Source organism: Melanostigma gelatinosum (genome assembly GCF_949748355.1).
Source record: "Melanostigma gelatinosum genome assembly, chromosome: 1".
Classification (NCBI taxonomy): domain Eukaryota; kingdom Metazoa; phylum Chordata; class Actinopteri; order Perciformes; family Zoarcidae; genus Melanostigma; species Melanostigma gelatinosum.
In genome coordinates this window covers 27,490,262-27,507,926 of record NC_136634.1, presented here as the reverse complement: position 1 = coordinate 27,507,926, position 17,665 = coordinate 27,490,262, and the positions used below count along the sequence as shown (strand labels likewise).

General features: G+C 44.8%; 2 protein-coding genes across 2 annotated transcripts; both read right to left on the bottom strand.

Annotated features, from left to right (window-relative positions):
* Positions 1-179: 179 nt before the first annotated feature.
* Positions 180-10,340, bottom strand: LOC306797831 (myb-related protein B-like). Its single transcript, XM_079297272.1, is given in 19 exon segments — positions 180-1,145; positions 1,247-1,378; positions 1,471-1,587; positions 2,472-2,582; positions 6,966-7,065; positions 7,440-7,465; positions 7,467-7,583; positions 7,678-7,944; positions 8,207-8,413; positions 8,588-8,683; positions 8,686-8,723; positions 8,726-8,793; positions 8,885-8,898; positions 8,902-9,066; positions 9,070-9,105; positions 9,196-9,288; positions 9,401-9,472; positions 9,583-9,679; positions 10,136-10,340. Coding segments are annotated over 19 exon segments (1,905 nt in total). The 5' UTR covers positions 10,156-10,340; the 3' UTR covers positions 180-1,016.
* A 1,943-nt stretch (positions 10,341-12,283) lies between these two features.
* On the bottom strand, positions 12,284-16,541 carry LOC306775683 (scavenger receptor cysteine-rich domain-containing protein DMBT1-like; the record flags this gene model as incomplete). The annotated part of the gene is made up of 4 exons (XM_079266152.1): positions 12,284-12,325; positions 12,406-12,551; positions 14,314-14,562; positions 16,295-16,541. 4 exons carry the CDS (start codon positions 16,539-16,541, stop codon positions 12,284-12,286), a joined length of 684 nt encoding a protein of 227 aa, XP_079122278.1.
* Positions 16,542-17,665: the final 1,124 nt, after the last annotated feature.

The window sequence follows — 17,665 nt, the reverse complement described above, 5'->3', positions numbered from 1 at the left end:
ATTGTATTACAATTGCATATCTTTTTTGCATTAATACAATATTATTAAGCCCATAGCGTGTTTTATTTCATAAAATGGTATATTCTAAATTAGTCTTAATTTTAAACGCCCACTTAGTTAAATACACTGTTTTGTGCTGCAGAAGCATAATCAGGAGAAAAGTGTGCATTGGACATATTAATTGTGTTTTATTAAATTTCTTAACAAAATGCTGTGAGACATAGTAAAAACATACAACTCTAAATATTTACAAACAGTGCCAACTGACATAATCTTAACATCAATCGCCACTACATGGATGCTGCAACAACTTTCCCAAGTGTATTCATCACTCAGCTGGATCAGAAGTAGGTCTCCTTGATGGATAGCAGATGTGTGCTGCTGGGAACTGTTACATTTCCAGCAGACACCCAATTTTCCCCCTGAATACCTCACTTCTAATTTGCATATTGAGAGGTATATTATGAATCTAGACATACATTTTTACAACAAGACAATGTTCACTTAACATTTTCAACGTCTCTAAACTCATTAGTGATCAAGCTGTCTGAATTTACTCCATATTCAAGTCATTCAACAGAACTTAAGATATGGAGGTGCGACCTGAGTCTTTGTACTCTTCACAACTTTAAAAACACTTAAATTACACACATTATGCAATGTAAAACCATGTTGTTTCAGTGATAGCTAAAGTGTATGGCCGTGATTTATTTTGATTCTACATTCATTGCTCTTTTTGATTTTTTAAGTGACAATACTATTAAATGCGATTCCTTTGATTTTTTTCAAACCTTGCACGAGGCCATTGGAATGAGATTTAATCTAAAATCACCCCTTAAGTTATTCATGGGGCTGTATATTGTCAGTGTTGTGATTGCTAATGAGAACTGTACTAAACCTACACATGACATGCTGCTTTTCTACACCACAGGTTACAACGGCAAAACGGTACAGGGGACAAACGGCAACATTAACTTCTGCATGTGTAACGTGTTGGTGTGAAGACGAGACGCGTCTCAGGACAGAATCAGCGCCCGGTTGGGGGCGCGGGATTTTAGCGAGCGAAGGTAGTGTCTCGCTTTCTCCGTCATTATGAGCTGGTCTTTAGTTTGTCCGCAAACAACTGTCTCCCATTCTTTTGACATCTGAAGGCAGAGAGAGAAAAAACAGGTCAAAACAGAAAAAAAAGCTACATTAAAATACTTCTATTTACTATTTCTTTCAAACGAAAAAAAGTGGAACTTACCGTAACTGGAGGCACCGTGCTGGGAAATATGGCACTGTCGCTGGGTCCCAAAAGGAAGCCCTGATCCAAAATGTTGTCGTGCTGCTTACTGCAAAACGACGAGGTGTTGAGAGACACTATCACCGGCTCTTCCTGTGGTCGGAAGAAAGGAGGACAGAACAAGGTAGGATGCGTCAAATCTACGGACTGGCTGATAATACGTTTAGACTTCTTTTTTTGTTTACCTTAATTGCGTGTCTGGCTTCAATTTTAAGGGATTTGCGTTTGGATGTGGACATCACATGGCAGTCCACGGCATCCAGGGCCAATGATTTCCGCACTGTCTTCATAGGAGGCCGATGCTGGGAATAAAGTAAACAATCAAATGCTAAGTTAGTAGCTTCAACAAGAAAGACAATCATGACGTCTCCGCCTCAAATAAAAGCGACAACAATAGGTCCAGGGAGAAAGAGAAAGAGGTCAGAATTGAACTTTTAATAAAGGGTTTTATTGTGACGGTTACAGCGTGGAAGCTAAACCTTATTTACATAATTAGTTCAAAGCATTCTTGAATGGCCATGGCAGTAAAAGCCTATAAATATCTGGTTGGAGGAAGTGAATGAACATGGGATTTCACACTCATCCGTTTCTTTTGCAGCTGTCTGCTGACCAACAGTGAAAGACTGTCCTTGTAACGCATCGCTCCACGGTGTGAATGTGTGGCCGTGAAGCAGTGTGGGGCTGAAAAGCAGCAAGCATTCCACATCCCCAAGCAGTCACACGGTCCAAGATTTACCTTCCACAGACGATCTACAGTTTCAGTCTAACAGACAAACCATCATATCAACACTTCCCCTGCTTTTCATTGTTAAATTACAAGCCGCTAAAGCCTTAGCATGCGCCATTACAGAACGCTGAACCATGACTTCACATTTGGGCTAGCTGCAGTTATGCTAACTTTTGTAAATTTATATAATGCCTCATATGTTTTCTGAAAACTTGTTGTTCTACAAGTTAACTATCCATCTTTAAAATATATAAGATAAATTAGCATGAACTATTAAAACACTGCACAGCGCAGTGGCCATTAGCTAGCTAATTATTACTAATGTCCATGTTATTTTGAATGAGGTTCTATTTTCATGCTGGCTCTCTATAATCTAGCACCAATACGTAGAAATGTTATGGCGTACTGTTAACAGGGGATTCAAACAGATCAGTCAAGTATTAGAGTTGACCCCGTTACCATCGTTTTGCGCCTCTGCTCAGGCGGAGTCGAGCGTACACCACCCAAGCCAATCCCAGAGTCTCTCATGATGACCTCGTTTATGTCGTCTTCAAGGTTGGGAGTCTGAGGCTGAGATTACACAGCAGGACAAAAAAAGAAAGAAGTGTTAATGCAGTGTTGATTAGCAGTCCTGCTGCCGCGGCACCTCCTCCGGTCGCAGCTCCTGAGGCGTCCTGGCTACGGCTCGGAGCTAAGCCCAAAGCCCTGGTCAGCTCTACTCCATCACATCACGAGCCCTGGTCCCTGGTCTGTGCTCGCGGCAGCCGGAGAGGGAGACGCTCATCTCCTACACCCCATGGCTTCGATGTCCAGCTGAAGAATGGATTTGACGCCCTTGCCCTGCACGAGTTCCCTCCTCTGACTACGGACTCCCAGCTTCCTACATCATCCCAGCTGCCGCCTCGGGGGACCCACAGCCCCGGGTCCCCCGACATCCCTACGCCAGTCATTCCTGAGCCCTCCTCTCGCCCCAGGACACGCCGCTCCATACCGTGCTTTACACCAGCACCGCGGCGAGCTTCGGTCGCCCGTTCTCTCAGTCCTTGCTTGTCTGCTCCGCCACCACTGGTTGAATCCTCGCCTCCATCCACGCGTATTGCACGCGCAGTGTTGCCGCCTCGTCCCCTCTTCGCCCCGACGACGCTGATAGTCGGGGACTCAATCATCAGGAACACCCGTTTCTTCAACGCGGAGACACACTGCTTCCCCGGAGCAACGGCTCCAGACATCCTGCTGACACTGCCTGGCCTGATGCGCGCCCTCCCGTCTTCCATTCGGCGAATTATCGTTCATGTGGGAATCAACGATACAGCCCTCCACCAGTCCGAGTTGACCAAGATGGATTTTACAAATCTTTTAAGCTTTTTAAACAGCTGTGGACTGTCTGTTTTTATCAGTGGTCCAAGTCCAACACTCGGCCGTGGATCACAGCGGTTCAGCAGAGTCCTCAGCCTCCACACCTGGCTCCAGGCCGCCTGCAGGATGAACAACGTGAGCTTCATTGACAATTTTAATCTGTTTTGGGGCCGCTCTTCCGCTTTTAAGAAGGATGGTATTCATTTTAACAAGCTGGGTAGCCGCCTGCTAGCGGCTAATTTACAGTATGCTGTTCACTCCCATTCACATGATTGACTGTTTACACCTGGATCCCCTGTCCGCTGTCACTCTTCCTCTACGATAATTCATCAGCCGCATTCATCCCCTACAAGCAACACCAGCTCCCCCTGGCGGAATGGAGGATCTCCAGCCTCTAACGTAACTTCCACTCCACGACCCATGAACATTCCCGTGAGAATCACAGACTCGCGCTCGCGCCCTAGTTATGGTCGGTTTCGAGGTGCTGCACGAGTGATCCGTCCTATTGCACATACCCCCAAAGCTTCCTGTGCTGATGACGACACAGTGTCTTCCCCCATCAAAATGTGTCTGATTAATGCACGCTCTATAACAAACAAGGCTCACATTTTAAATGACTTGTTCACAAGTCATAATTTGGCTTTTTTATTTCTGACCGAGACCTGGCAACAGAATATGGAATGCATCCATTTCAATGAACTCTGCCCTGTGGACTGTTCTTATGTTGGGACACCGCGTCTGACAGGCCGCGGTGGAGGCCTCGCCGTGGTCTGGAAGAATCAGTTTTCCTGCCACTTGGGGAGCACAGAATCCTATGCTACTTTTGAACTACAGCTGACTAAAGTGGGCCGGCAAAAGCCGTTTTACTGTTTTTTAATTTACCGACCTCCAGGTCCTGCAGGTCAGTTTTTATCAGAATTCACAGACTTTCTGACCTCTATTATCAAGCTAGACAAAGTGCTTCTGGTTGGTGATTTTAATCTGCATGTCAATGATACCACAGACTGTATAGCTACTGAGTTTCTCAATATTACTGAATCTTTTAATTTCACGCAACATGTTTCTGGCGCCACTCACAGGGGTGGTCACACCTTGGACCTTGTGTTTTCTCTGGGTCTTGATATTGATAATACCCGTTGTGAGGACCTATTGATCAGTGACCATAAATGTATTTTCTTTGATCTTTCTGTCAATGCTGACCCCTTGTGTCTGAAACAAACATTCCACTCACGCATTATTACTCAGAGTACAGCTGATCAGTTCTCGATGCACTTCTGCTGTGACTTTTACACAAATCTCAATGATGTTGAACACTTGATACAGTCCTTTAATGAACATTGCACCACTTTGCTGGATAAAGTGGCACCTCTTAAGGAAAGGACACGGGCTGCCTATAACACTACTCCGTGGATGACAGAAGCTGTGTGCAGCGTGAGACAGAAGTGTCGCAGGGCAGAGCGACTCTGGAAAGCTACTGGGCTAGAAGTGCATCGTTTATATCTCAAAGACCTCAGAGTTTCTTTTAATACCACAGTAAAGGAAGCTAGAACTGCTTATTTTGCCAACCTAATCTCTTCTTCAAAGAAAAATCCCAAGATTCTGTTTGACACAATTAGAGGAATTGTTTCACCACCTGTCTCCACTGTACCATGCTATTCTGTTGACGATTGCAACAAATTCCTGATCTATTTTAATGATAAGGTAACAGGTATTAGGTCTGGCATTCGGCCTGGGATCTGTTCGGCTACTTGTAGCTCCTCGCAATCTCCTGCTGTTATGGGCTCTTTCCAGCCTATCAGCCTTCAAGACCTGATGGACTTAATTAACAATACAAAGCCATCAACTTGCCCTCTGGATATAATTCCATCCTCTCTATTTAAGAACGTTCTGTTAACTATTGGCCCTGCAGTAACATCTATAGTCAATTCCTCATTGTATACAGGAATTGTCCCTTCCTATTTCAAACATGCCACTATCCAGCCCATATTAAAAAAACCTAACTTAGATCCAGCTTTGCCCATGAACTACAGGCCCATATCAAAACTGCCTTTCCTGTCCAAACTTTTAGAGAAAGTGGTGGCCAAACAACTTACTGCTGCACTGGAGAGGCACAATATGTACGACAAGTTCCAGTCTGGGTTTCGTAAGCAACACTCTACTGAAACCGCTCTCCTGAGGGTTTCAAATGACATTCTCATGTGTGCTGATGCAGGTGACTGCTCTGTGTTAGTTCTTCTGGATCTCAGTTCTGCATTTGACACTGTAGACCATGACATCCTGATTAAGAGGCTACGTGATTGGGTGGGCATAACTGGCATAGCGTTAGACTGGTTTACATCTTACCTCAGTGACAGAAGTTTCAATGTCTCTGTGGGTGCTTTTGTGTCTGTTACCTCTCCACTGTCTTGTGGTGTACCGCAGGGCTCGGTTCTGGGGCCTCTGTTATTTTCACTTTATCTGTTACCTTTGGGGCCGATCATAAAAAGCTATAATGTGTCCTATCACTTATATGCAGATGACATCCAACTCCATCTGTCATTCAAACCCAGCGAGGCATTCACATTAACTAGGCTCCTGGACTGTGTCAATGCCATCAGAGACTGGACGGCAGAAAACTGCCTGCAACTCAACGACTCTAAGACGGAGGTCCTAGTTATTGCTCCAGAGGAGTTTGTCCCCATGATCAGGCAGATTATTAGTCCTCTCTCTTCTGCTTCCCATTGCAACCTGCGCAATCTTGGGATTTTCTTTGATCGCTCCATGTCATTTGACCCTCATGTTAAGCAGCTGTCCAGGTCATGTTTCTTCCATCTAAGAAATATCAGTAAACTGAGATCTGTATTATCAACGCCTGAATTAGAAATGATCATACACACATTTATCTCCTCTCGCATTGACTACTGCAACTCACTTTTTACATCACTCAGTGTATCTGCAGGTCATCCAAAATGCTGCCGCCAGATTACTCACCAGGACAAACCGACGGTCTCACATCACCCCCGTACTCCGATCTCTCCACTGGCTTCCTGTAGCATCTCGGATACACTTCAAAATTCTCACCATCACTTACAGAGCACTTCACGGTCAGGCTCCGACTTATGTAGCTGATCTACTTCGCCCCTATTCACCCGCCCGCACTCTCAGGTCAAATGCTCTAGGTCTTCTGTCAGTCCCACGCACACGATTTAAGACCCGTGGTGACCGAGCTTTTGAGGCAGTGGCTCCGAGGCTCTGGAATGCTCTGCCTGCAACTCTACGCCTCGCAGATACTGTGGATACTTTTAAAAGCCAGCTAAAAACCCACCTGTTTAGGCTGGCGTTTGTGTAAAAGTAAACCCATGTCCTAGACCTGCTCTTAACATTTGTTTTACATTTTTATTTTATTTTAATTTTATTCTTTAACATTTTTTATTCACTCTGTGTATGTAATTTATTGACCGTAGGGTCACATTGTGTTTTTATGCTTTTAAATGTCTGCTCTGTTAAGCACTTTGTGATAGTACTGTCTGTGAAAAGCGCTATATAAATAAAATTCATTCATTCATTCATTCATTAAACCACGAGGTGAACTTTCCACTGACAAGCACAGATACTCACCAGAGGCTGCAGAGGCCCATACTTTTTCATGGCGTTTTTGAACGGCGTCGGAGTTCGCGGGGTCGAACAGAGCTCGGACTTGTGGTTGGGTGTGACAAACCTACACGAAGACAAAACATGAACACCGAGACTCAAATTCCGAGCACCAGAGTCCCTTTAGATTAGAAAACCTCTTATTTTACTGCAGCAGGGTCTGATATTATGCCCCTTTCAGTCCTGGCTCTGATTCTTCATCCCCGTCAGTAATGTCCCTCCCAGCAACGCGGCGGCACCGATGACGAACATGAAGAATAACTATATAGAAATAGCCAATCAGCTCGCTGATGGTTTTGTTTACTTATGTAGGTCACGTAGAAGCATTAGCATTAAATTCAGACTGTTCCTCACAGTAACTGTAATGAATCCAGATATTTCGCAGACAACAAACGAAAGCAACAAGCTATTCGAACCCATCACTAGTTAGAGACCACTCACGCGGAGTTTTCCTTCTGGGTGAGGGGGGGTCTTCTCACGCTGTAGCGGTGTAGTAACAATGGCTTTCTGGCTGCACACCGGCGTCGATGTGAGGGACGGGTTTTCCAGGTCGTGAGTGTCCAGCTTGGTCAACATGTTGAGGAACTGGACCGACAGGCGTCGAGTCAATGGACCGTCTCACGCGGCATTACGAGCGGCGGCAAAGAAAAGCAGAATGCTGCGGGATTTGCTAACTTACCTGAGATGGAGAAAAGGGCAAGATTTTGACAGGAGTGCTCTTGGGAGTCATGGAGTTATTGGCGTCGGGGGACAAGGCGATGCGTCTCCGGCGGTTCAGTATGGAGGGCGGCGTGACCCCTCCGGGGGAGATGGGGATGAGTTCGCCCTTGCTGCCTTTGCTCAGCTCCTGCAGGGCGCTGCCCTCCAGCCGAAACTGGTGGCGCTCTGGGCTCGGACTGTCCACCGGCAGGTCGAAGGCCGCTAGGTTGCACCAGCCATCCAGGTCCTGGTAGCAGAAGAGACATTTGAGTAACAATATTTTATAGGAGGTACATACATGTTTTGCAGAGGACCAATAACAATATACATATTAAGACAGCATAAATTATATTTTCCTTGTCTGTATGGAACTGAACTTTATATTCAAAAGCACTATTTGTCATTGGTAGCCACAACAACAAAAAAAGGGGATGGGAGAATCGTCGATTGGATGTTTAATTTAAATGCTATGCGATGTGTCTATTTGTTGGTTATTGGGGGATACGTACCCCGTCCACCATGTCCAGCACTTCCTTCAGTACTGGGCCAGTGGGGGAGAGAAAGCCAGAGCTATCCACCACCCAGCTGGTACTGTTCACTTCTCCCGCGGCGTCTGCTTCGCTCTTGGGACTTAGGCCGGCCTTCGGAGAAGACGCGGACTTTGACGGCCCCACTTCGCTGGACGCGGCTTTAACCGCGGCGGAGACGGGCGTTTCCTGCAACCGGTTGGCAAATGACAAACATCTATAACAATACTGACATCAATAACACGATAACGGACGTGTAATACAGATGTTTCTTTCCAAACCACTGATGGAGATTAAATTATTCAAAGCCACCCTTGTATTTAAATTGCGATATTTTACAAATCGATGCGGCTGGTTGCTCACCGAAGGTTGCGTCGTCTGCTCTGGATCCTTTCCTGCGCCATCTTGGGAGCAACTGGCCATCTGTGTAATATTTTTTTTTAGAATTTTCAAATGCTCCTACATCCATCTAAGAGGAGAACATCATGAAATAAAATCATGAAAAGAAGCCCATCTCTAATTTGCGCTTGATGGTGGAGTTCCAGTGGTTCTTCACGGCGTTATCCGTCCTGTGAACAAAATATCACAACATGAGTCCTTCTGAGAGGGGTTTTAATCAAAAACTTGTCCTCTGAGCTGACGTAGCTGGAGTGTATTCACCTTCCAGGGAGCAGCTAGGCAATCTCAGCCCAGCGGTTACCCAGCAGGCGGTGCGCCTTGTAGATGATGAGGTCCTCCTCCGCCGTCCACGACGACTTCTTCACATTGGGATTGAGGTGGTTGTGCCAGCGCTCTCGATACTGCTTCCCCAGTCGGCCCTTCAGGTGCTTGGCTACCATCGCTCACTGCTTGTTGCCGTAGAGATTGACGAGCTCTATGACCTGAGGGGACATGGGGTGCGCGAGGACTTATACGGTTTGTTTTAGTCGTATTATAAACCCCTGTGCACTGAAACCCAACGAGACACTCACCTTCTCGTCCTCCTCTTTGGTCCAAGGGCCTTTGACCAATTCTGGATCCAAGACCTTAAACCAACGGTGCTGACACTGGTGCTCAGTGTGATTCTGAGAAAAACAAGCATGAATCAGATTTATGTAGGTATTAAAAAATAAAATAGTCAAGGAAATTCCGAAGCTTACTGTCAACCACGAAAACAAAAAGGATGATCTAACTCACTGGGATGTAGTTGGCGATATATTTCCAATCACTTGGTCCTAGTTTTTGAACCAGAGCCTTGAGCTTGTCATCCTGTTGACACAAACAAACAAGCATGTTTATGTTACCTTGTCCTACACAGCCTTTATTTACATGGACAGGGGGGGGGCAGGAGTGGGACTGGGACGTGTGAAGACAATCACCTCCTCTTGTGTCCATTTCACCTTCACTTTCCCACCATCTCTCTGCTCTGCCACATCGGAATCGGTGTCCTGGTGCATGGCGTCCTCCCCATCCTCACTGAGGAAGAAAAACGCTGTGATGTGCACCGATAAAGATGACAGTGAACGCAGCACGGACACATATCATGGTGTGGCGAGGATGACCTGATTATCAGGTTTACTTCTATTGGCTACCTGGGACATGGCGACGACCTCATCCGTATAAAGTGCTGCATGGCAAACTACATAGTCGGTGTAGTATTAGACAGTTGAATTGATCGCTGTGATTTAACAGACATGGCGTGATTGACGTTAAATTAAATACTGTAGTGGTTTTTTTTAATCGCGATTCTCCGGAAAAGGGCGGCACAGACAAGTCCGTGAAGTACTCACAAATGGAAAGAGTATGTCCAAAAGCAAACATTTTTCCAAAGCCAACTGAATGCATCAACGCCGAAGCGTCAAACGGTAATGTTGTATCCGTCTGGAATAAAATGAATACTTACGCTGTGGAAAACAAAGAATAACATCTTACCCGCGCGGCCACCAAGACATTTCCCTCCGTTTCTGTTGTTTACGGTCAGGCGGTGATTTGTCCTGCAGCCGTTGCACGTCATGTGCACGTATATCTGGTAATATATCGGTGTATTCCGCGCGTTTGTTGTCTCCGTGAGGCGGTTCAGTGAAGGAGGCTCGGTGTTGAATGGTAAAGTTGCAGCTACTAGCCAGCTGGAGCAGAGCGCCCGGGTTGTCCGCGCTCCTGGATTTCTATCTCGCGCCCTTCTCCAGCGTAGACACCGGATGGTGACGTAGTTGCGCGTTGGACGTGCGTGTGGTGTCATGCGGCCCCGGATAGGAGACTTCCAGTGACAGCTTCAAAGTAAAAAAAACTTAAACCGACGCGCGTGTCCTACACAAATTCAAATACCAAATTTAGACTAACGAGAAGGGGTTGCGTTGTCATATTGTTTCCACGTGTACTTTATCAATTTAATGACGAACCAAGACCTGCACATTGTCATGTTTAAACTACATTATAATCATTTCATCTAAATATTGGAAAATAATGGAAAACAATTTATAGCAGGAAAAAAGTTAATTGTAATATTTATTATGATAATTGTTTTATGAATCTCAGTACTCAATATGTTGACATAATTTCAATTACAGCTAAAACAATTAGTCAAAATACTAAATATTCCTGTTTCCAACTTCTCACGTGAAGAGGTGTTGCTTCTCTCTTTGTTGTTTCAAAGGTTTAGGACCTCTGGTTGTTCAAAATAACCAATTTTGAAAGAGTACCTATGGACAAATTAAACAATTGGAGAAAATAATCAATACATTTATCGATAATGTCAATTATTCTTATCTGGAGCGCTGTTTCACTCATGTGTCCACAAGGAACAAATGCTCAGGAAATAAAAAATAAAAAAAAGAAAGTCTAATTTGTCTTTTTTAGAACAAAGAAAAATGTTCAACACAAAATTACATAGTTCCAACAACATTTTATTTACATATTTAATAAATAAAAAAAGTGTTCATGACCTCCACCAGGCTGTATGCTACCCCACTTCCCTCCGGACTGATGACCTGCTTTGCCACCAGCTGGGTCAATTAACAAGCAGCTTCAACAGGTTAAAACCAGCTGGCGATCAGTTGACACTCACTGGCCCAAGGAAACAATGGAGAAGGCTTTTGTCACGAAAGGTAAGAAGACTTCGTTCATTCTCAAGCTAGACAAATAGATTTTTGTCCGATCAGATGATGAGATTGAGTGAAATCTCACATTTTTACCTCCTAGATTTGAAAAGCTTTGAGTATGCTTCTCCGTCGGAGCTGGACAGGAAGTTCTTGGGGGAACAGAGTTTGCCGTCTGCTCTGTTGCTGGAGCAGCTGTCCATGTCGAGGGCTCCCAACGACACGACGGCTGATGGATCTGACCCCAGGCTGTCCATCCTGGCCTCGCTCTGCCTGTCATCAGACCCCATTTCTCCCTCTCCGGCATTTTCAATGCACAACATGAACGCTCAAGAGACCCACAACTGTCACCTGGCCGTGCCTTTACAGGCAAAGTCCTCCACTCCTTACGTGCTCCTCGGAAAGCCAAAAAAAGCCGCTGGTTTTGACTGCTCGTGCGGTGATCTCACCACCTCTCAAATGTCATGGGATGTGTCTTTGATTCAATCTGAGAACAGCCCCAAACCCTGCCTGGAGTCCAGTGCGCTGGAGGCAACATGGCGTCCAAAAGCCCAGTCCACACAACATTCACTAGCTGAAGCTTCTCCCTGACGTGGCCAAGAATGTCTCTCTAAACACACACTTAGCACGGCGGAGCTTTGGAAGAAAGGCGGCTGATGTGTTCAGCTGTGTTTTTGTTTTGTTTTTGTTTTTGCAAGATTCATGTGTGACAATTCATGCAGAGCGCTGTATGCCTTCAAAATGTTTTTTAAAAATGTGAAAGATTTAAATAAAAGTTTCAACTTTATTTGCTCGTGTATTGTACTTTTTCATGTGACATACAATAGAACGATTATATACAAAAATAAATAGTTTGTAAAACTACAGTACCCATGTTGATGCTGTAGTCTTTCACCTCCGACAAAAGAATAGTCCCATCTGCTTGGTCATGTCACAGTATGACTGCAGGAGAGATTCAAATCTTTAACATGTTTCTTGTATCCAATCACAACAGAGTGAATGGTTCCTCTGTGTCGGCATCGTGCTCCTGCAAGGGGGGGGGGGTGAAGCCATTTTAGATAAGGCCATTGATGCATAATCTGTTCCGTAAAGAGTCATGGTTCTCACCTGATTGAGTTTCTTGAACTCTACAACCTGGAAGAAAATGTGTTCCAAGATGTGTTTGGCATCCCTCTGATCTTTAGCCAGCTTTGGAGTCACCCCCAGAATTTCACCACATTTCCGCACGTAGAATTCCAGATCGTCGTCCGTACCTTTTTTTTTTTTTTTTTTTTTTTAAAGAATAGATTTAAAATTTAACGGAAACTGAACCTAAAGGGTTAGTGGGGGTTGTATGAGGTACTTATCAATAGTCTGTGTATAATCTAAAGTAAATGGCCGTCTGCACACTCTTGGTAAGGAAAACCTCATTTCAGCCACCCAAAAGAAAATATTAAGTGTGTGCTATATTTAGACTAATGCTTTACATGGCCGCTACCCTTTCAGACAGGGACCTGAAGCCATTATCTATGCTCCTTTTGAAAACAGCATTTTTACCACTCTGAACACGGGAGTTTCTGGTCTACCGCTGCCTCCGTTTGTTAGTTTGTTTTACTCTTGTGTTTAAAACTGTTAGTTGCGAGTCTGTCGCAGCAGTAGACCAGAAATATCCTGTTTTTGAGCTGTCTGAAATACGTTCAGCTGCTGCTCCTGTCCACAGTGGTCCGTAATGATTGCGCAATATCTCGATATCACGCGACAGTAACTTACACACAAAAACACGGGAATATCAACATAAATTAATGGCCTGAATTAAACTTAAGTTAATTTAAGCTAAGCTATGCCCAAATGCCAAGAACCTTACTTGTAGATGCTTCGTTGCAACGTGGAAGTGTTCGTGGCAAAGCTGTCCTTTTTCTTCGAGGGAACGGGGGGGTAAGGGGGGGGGGGGCTGCTTCTCAGCGCGGCGTTTGAGCTGGCGCTGTTTCGGTCCGTCGTGGCGTGGCTCTGGAGCAAACGCAGGTCCGATCTGTACTCGCTGCAGGGAGGACAGTTTAACTTCGGCTGAGACGACGTGGTCCGTAGGTCTCCCGGTAATCATCGGTCAGGAGAGGAGCGAGGCTTCGTCGGCTCCTCTGTGCCGGTTTGTGTGCACCAAAAGAAAAAGAAACAAAAAGCGGAGCACGGATCGCTGATGCAGATTCGTTATCGCGGGCTGTTTCGTCCAGCGAAATGGCTCGTGACCTGACAGGGTTTGGTGAGGGTTTGAGGGGCTTCCTCGTGGCCTGGACGGGGGTGTCTGAGCGAAGAGAGCGTTTGCGTGCTCCCTAACTCAACCGAGGTCGACGGGAAAAGCCTTGAGTTGGGGGAAGCAGATAGTTTTATAGAACAGGGGTCGAACCACAGGGGTCCTGGGTTCTCTTGGCTCTCGGCCAATGAGATTGCCGCGGTTACCATGGTTATTTGGGGGGGGGGAATTCACACCCTAGTGTGAAATCCCTTTGCTCTTATCAACTACAAATCAGGATGAACCCTTTGCTCGACAAAGTGAAGGCCTGATTCTCTTTGTCCACAGCACATGTTTAAGCCATATGGCCAGAGCCCAACATTATACCTGCTTTGTTGTCAAATAAATACAGGTATATACGACTGGTTCTTCAGAGTTCGTTCTCGTCATTTTCTTAATTACATTGGTTTTGACTATATGCATTGCCCGTTAATGACGAAGCATCCCGTCGTGAGGCGTAATAGTGAGGTTATTACGAGGTGGTTCAACTGTAGTAGGACAGCGCCGATGGCCCAAGTATAAAATACATGGCCTGCCACTGGTTTTAGGACCATTTCCAACAGCACTTTATTGTAGCTATATTACTGTGTCGTTTTTGAAATTGAATTAAAGTAATGCATTTTCTAAATTCTCCAGTTATATTTGTTCAGAAGAAAAAGAAATGTGGAGATATAAAAAGTTACCTCCACAGATGACACCAGCATCCTTAGAATGACTACAGTTGTGGGTTCCTAATCCACTGAGTGTACAGTCTTTTAGTGATGACTCAGTTCCTGAACACTGAAGGTCATCCAGCCAGATTGTTCCACTTCCTTGTCCAAAATGTGCACTTCTTGGTGCCGACAGAGCCCTGCCACAGCCCAGCTGTTGACACACCACCTGAGCGTCAGTCACATCCCAAACGTCATCACACACCGTCCCCCAACTGCCGTTGTGGAAGATCTCCACTCTGCCAGAACAGCTGCTGTTAGAGTTGACCAGTCTCACTGTGGGCATATCTGGTTGAAGCGAAAGCAAAATATCAGTCAACCTTTATGGCATCTGTAGGTTGCAAATTACAGCAATATTGAGCAACGGCCCCAACTCTTCAATGCAACTTTAGTTGATCATTTAGCTTTATTATCATCAACTCTTCCATATTATACTCTCCCGTCACACATTATGCTTCTGATGAAACGATGATAAATTATCTGGAAAATATGGGGTTCTATGATATGCAATAGATATAAATTAGGGGGGAAAGTAATAAGAGATTAAAAGATCAAATGTATCAAAACCAGGTATAAACTGTGACAGATGGAGCTGGTTACATTGAGAGTTGCTGAGGCAAATTTGTAATTTTGGGCTATACAAAAATAAATTGAAATGAAATGATACAGGTTATTGTTCAGGATGAGATAGATAGATAGCTGCGGGGATGACATTTTTGTTGGCCGACCCGGAAGTTAGCCTCTCACTGGTTCCCTCGACAAAAGGAGTCAAAATACAGGTTCAGCACAGCGGTGAGAGACGCGAATCAGTACTCTGAGAAACTGCAACACCAGCTCTCAATAAGTGACTCCGCTTCTGTCTGAAGAGGTCCGAGACATGAACTACAAGCCTAAAGGCCCCCCACTCAATGAATGACCTACGCCACTGGACAATGGGACAGTCCTGATACCATCCTCCAGCTACAGACCACCAGGTCTCCCTCCCCCAGCTCAGCAGGGGTCCATGCCTCTGTACCACCCACCCCCCCCCAACCACCAGTGATGACTTCTCCAGAGAGACTCAATTAGGCTGTTTAAAAGTCAGAACCCCCGCAAAGCAGCCAGCCTCTCCCTCCACCCTAAAGCATTGTGCTGATCAGCAGTCTCCGGTATTCACAGACATCTTCAATTGCGCCACCATCATCCCCGTCCCCCAAAAACACGAAGGTTCACAGGACTAAATGACTACAGGCCCGTCGCCCTGACCTCTGTGGTCATGAAGTCTTTTAAGCGCCTTGTGTAAATAGAAATATATATTTATAAATGATGCCTTGATTATTGCACTGTGGTCATTGTTATGCACTATTCACCAAGTCAAATTCCTTGTATGTGTAACATACTTGGCAAGAACTGGTTCTGATTATGAAAAAGCCAATGGGATTTGGGATTATTACAGGAAATCAAGTCTGAGGCTAAACCAGTTTATGATACAAACATGTTTTGTTTATTAAGTTCACCTTCCCAAATCAACACTACTTCATTTAAATCATAGATGCAACCCGCAGAAGTAAAAAAGTCACGTCACGACGAAACAAACTACACGACTGTCTCATGACTTCACGCCACCACCACTGAGCTAAAGATTATAGTTCAGCACGATGATGTTCAGTAGCCTCATTTAGGCACTTGTTAGCAACCAACATTTTTCAGAAGCTTAAAATTTCACAAGTGGGATATTTACTGACATATTTTCTGTCAGTAAATATTTCAGGGGTCTTACCAAAAACCTTGTCAAAATTGCCATTGACTTCCACGAGTGTAAAAGTTCAACTCACAGCTGCGTTTTAGGGCCATTTCCAGCAGCACTTCATTGTAACTATATTATTGTATAGTTTGTGAAATTTAATGGAATTAATGTTTTTTCAAAATTAAATTTGTGCAGAAAAAAAAAGCATGTGTAGATGTACAACGTTACCTTCACAGATGACACCAGCATCCTCAGAATGACGACAATTGTGGGTTCCTAATCCTCTGTGTGTACAGTCTGTTAGTGATGACTCAGTTCCTGAACACTGAAGGTCATCCAGCCAGATTGGTCCACTTCCTTGTCCAAAATGTGCACTTCCTGGTGCTGACAGAGCCCTGCCACAGCCCAGCTGTTGACACACCACCTGAGCATCATTCCAATCCCAACTGTCGTCACACACCGTCCCCCAATTGCCGTTGTGGAAGATCTCCACTCTGCCAGAGCAGCTGCTGTCAGAGTTGACCAGTCTCACTGCGGTCATATCTGATTGAAGTGAAAGCAAAATATCAGTCAACCCACATTTGCTTGCAAATTACAGCAATATTGAGCAAACGCCACATCTCTTAAATGTAACTGAACTTAATTTAATCATTTAGCTTTATTATTATTATTATGAACTGTTACATATCATACTGCCCCTTCACACATGGTTCTTCTGAGGTAAAGATGAGAAATTATCTGGAAAATGTGGGGTTCTATGATGTGCAATATTTCATACAATGGATGTAACACGAGGGTTAAAGTGAAAGAGTTTGATATAAACAAACTACCACTGTCTTTACGCCACCACCACTAAGGTAAAGGCAGACTATAGTTTAGCATGTTGATGTTCATTCGTCTCATTTAGGCACTTGTTAGCAACAATCATTTTTCAGACAGTTAAAACCTTCAAATTTCACAAGTGGGTTATTCACCGACATATTTTATGTCATAGAACAAGACGCCATTTTGACACGGGTGACAATAAAGTTAATTGTGCGCCCATTCCATTTGTCACAGTCATTCCAGTGAGCCAGCATCCACAACACCAGGGCCATGGCCCACCTAAATGAAACAGGGCCATGATCAATGTTAGCAATTGTACCTGGGTTTACCCTGCAATGATATGTTGAAATGGCTGCTGTGAGAAGTGCGCATCATTGCTAACTTTTTCTGCCTGCTCTTTGGTGCTGGGGCAGGTAGTGTACAGTGGGTTGATCAGAACTTTGCCACTGAAAACTAATTCTCTGAAGTTTCCATCCTCTCTGCAACTCCCTTCACATTACAAGAAATGATTTGATCCATTGTGAATATGAAACATCAATCAGTGCAGCTTCATGTAAAGAAGAATTTAAGCTTAAACCTGATGATACATCAATTACTTTACCTGTCCATCCTGTTAATGTCTGAATTAGCAGGAGCAACAGCATTCCACGAGTCCCCCTCATCACGGGCCACATACAGGAGATAGGACCCGCACTTGCTGAATCGGACAAAAGAGGCACTTTTCCAAACTGCATCAACGCCGACTCTTCTGGCTTGCTAAATGATTGACTCCAGTCCTAACGCAGGGTACATCCCAAGTCTCTTTATATGCACTTTTCGCAGCAGCCAATCTGGCGCATA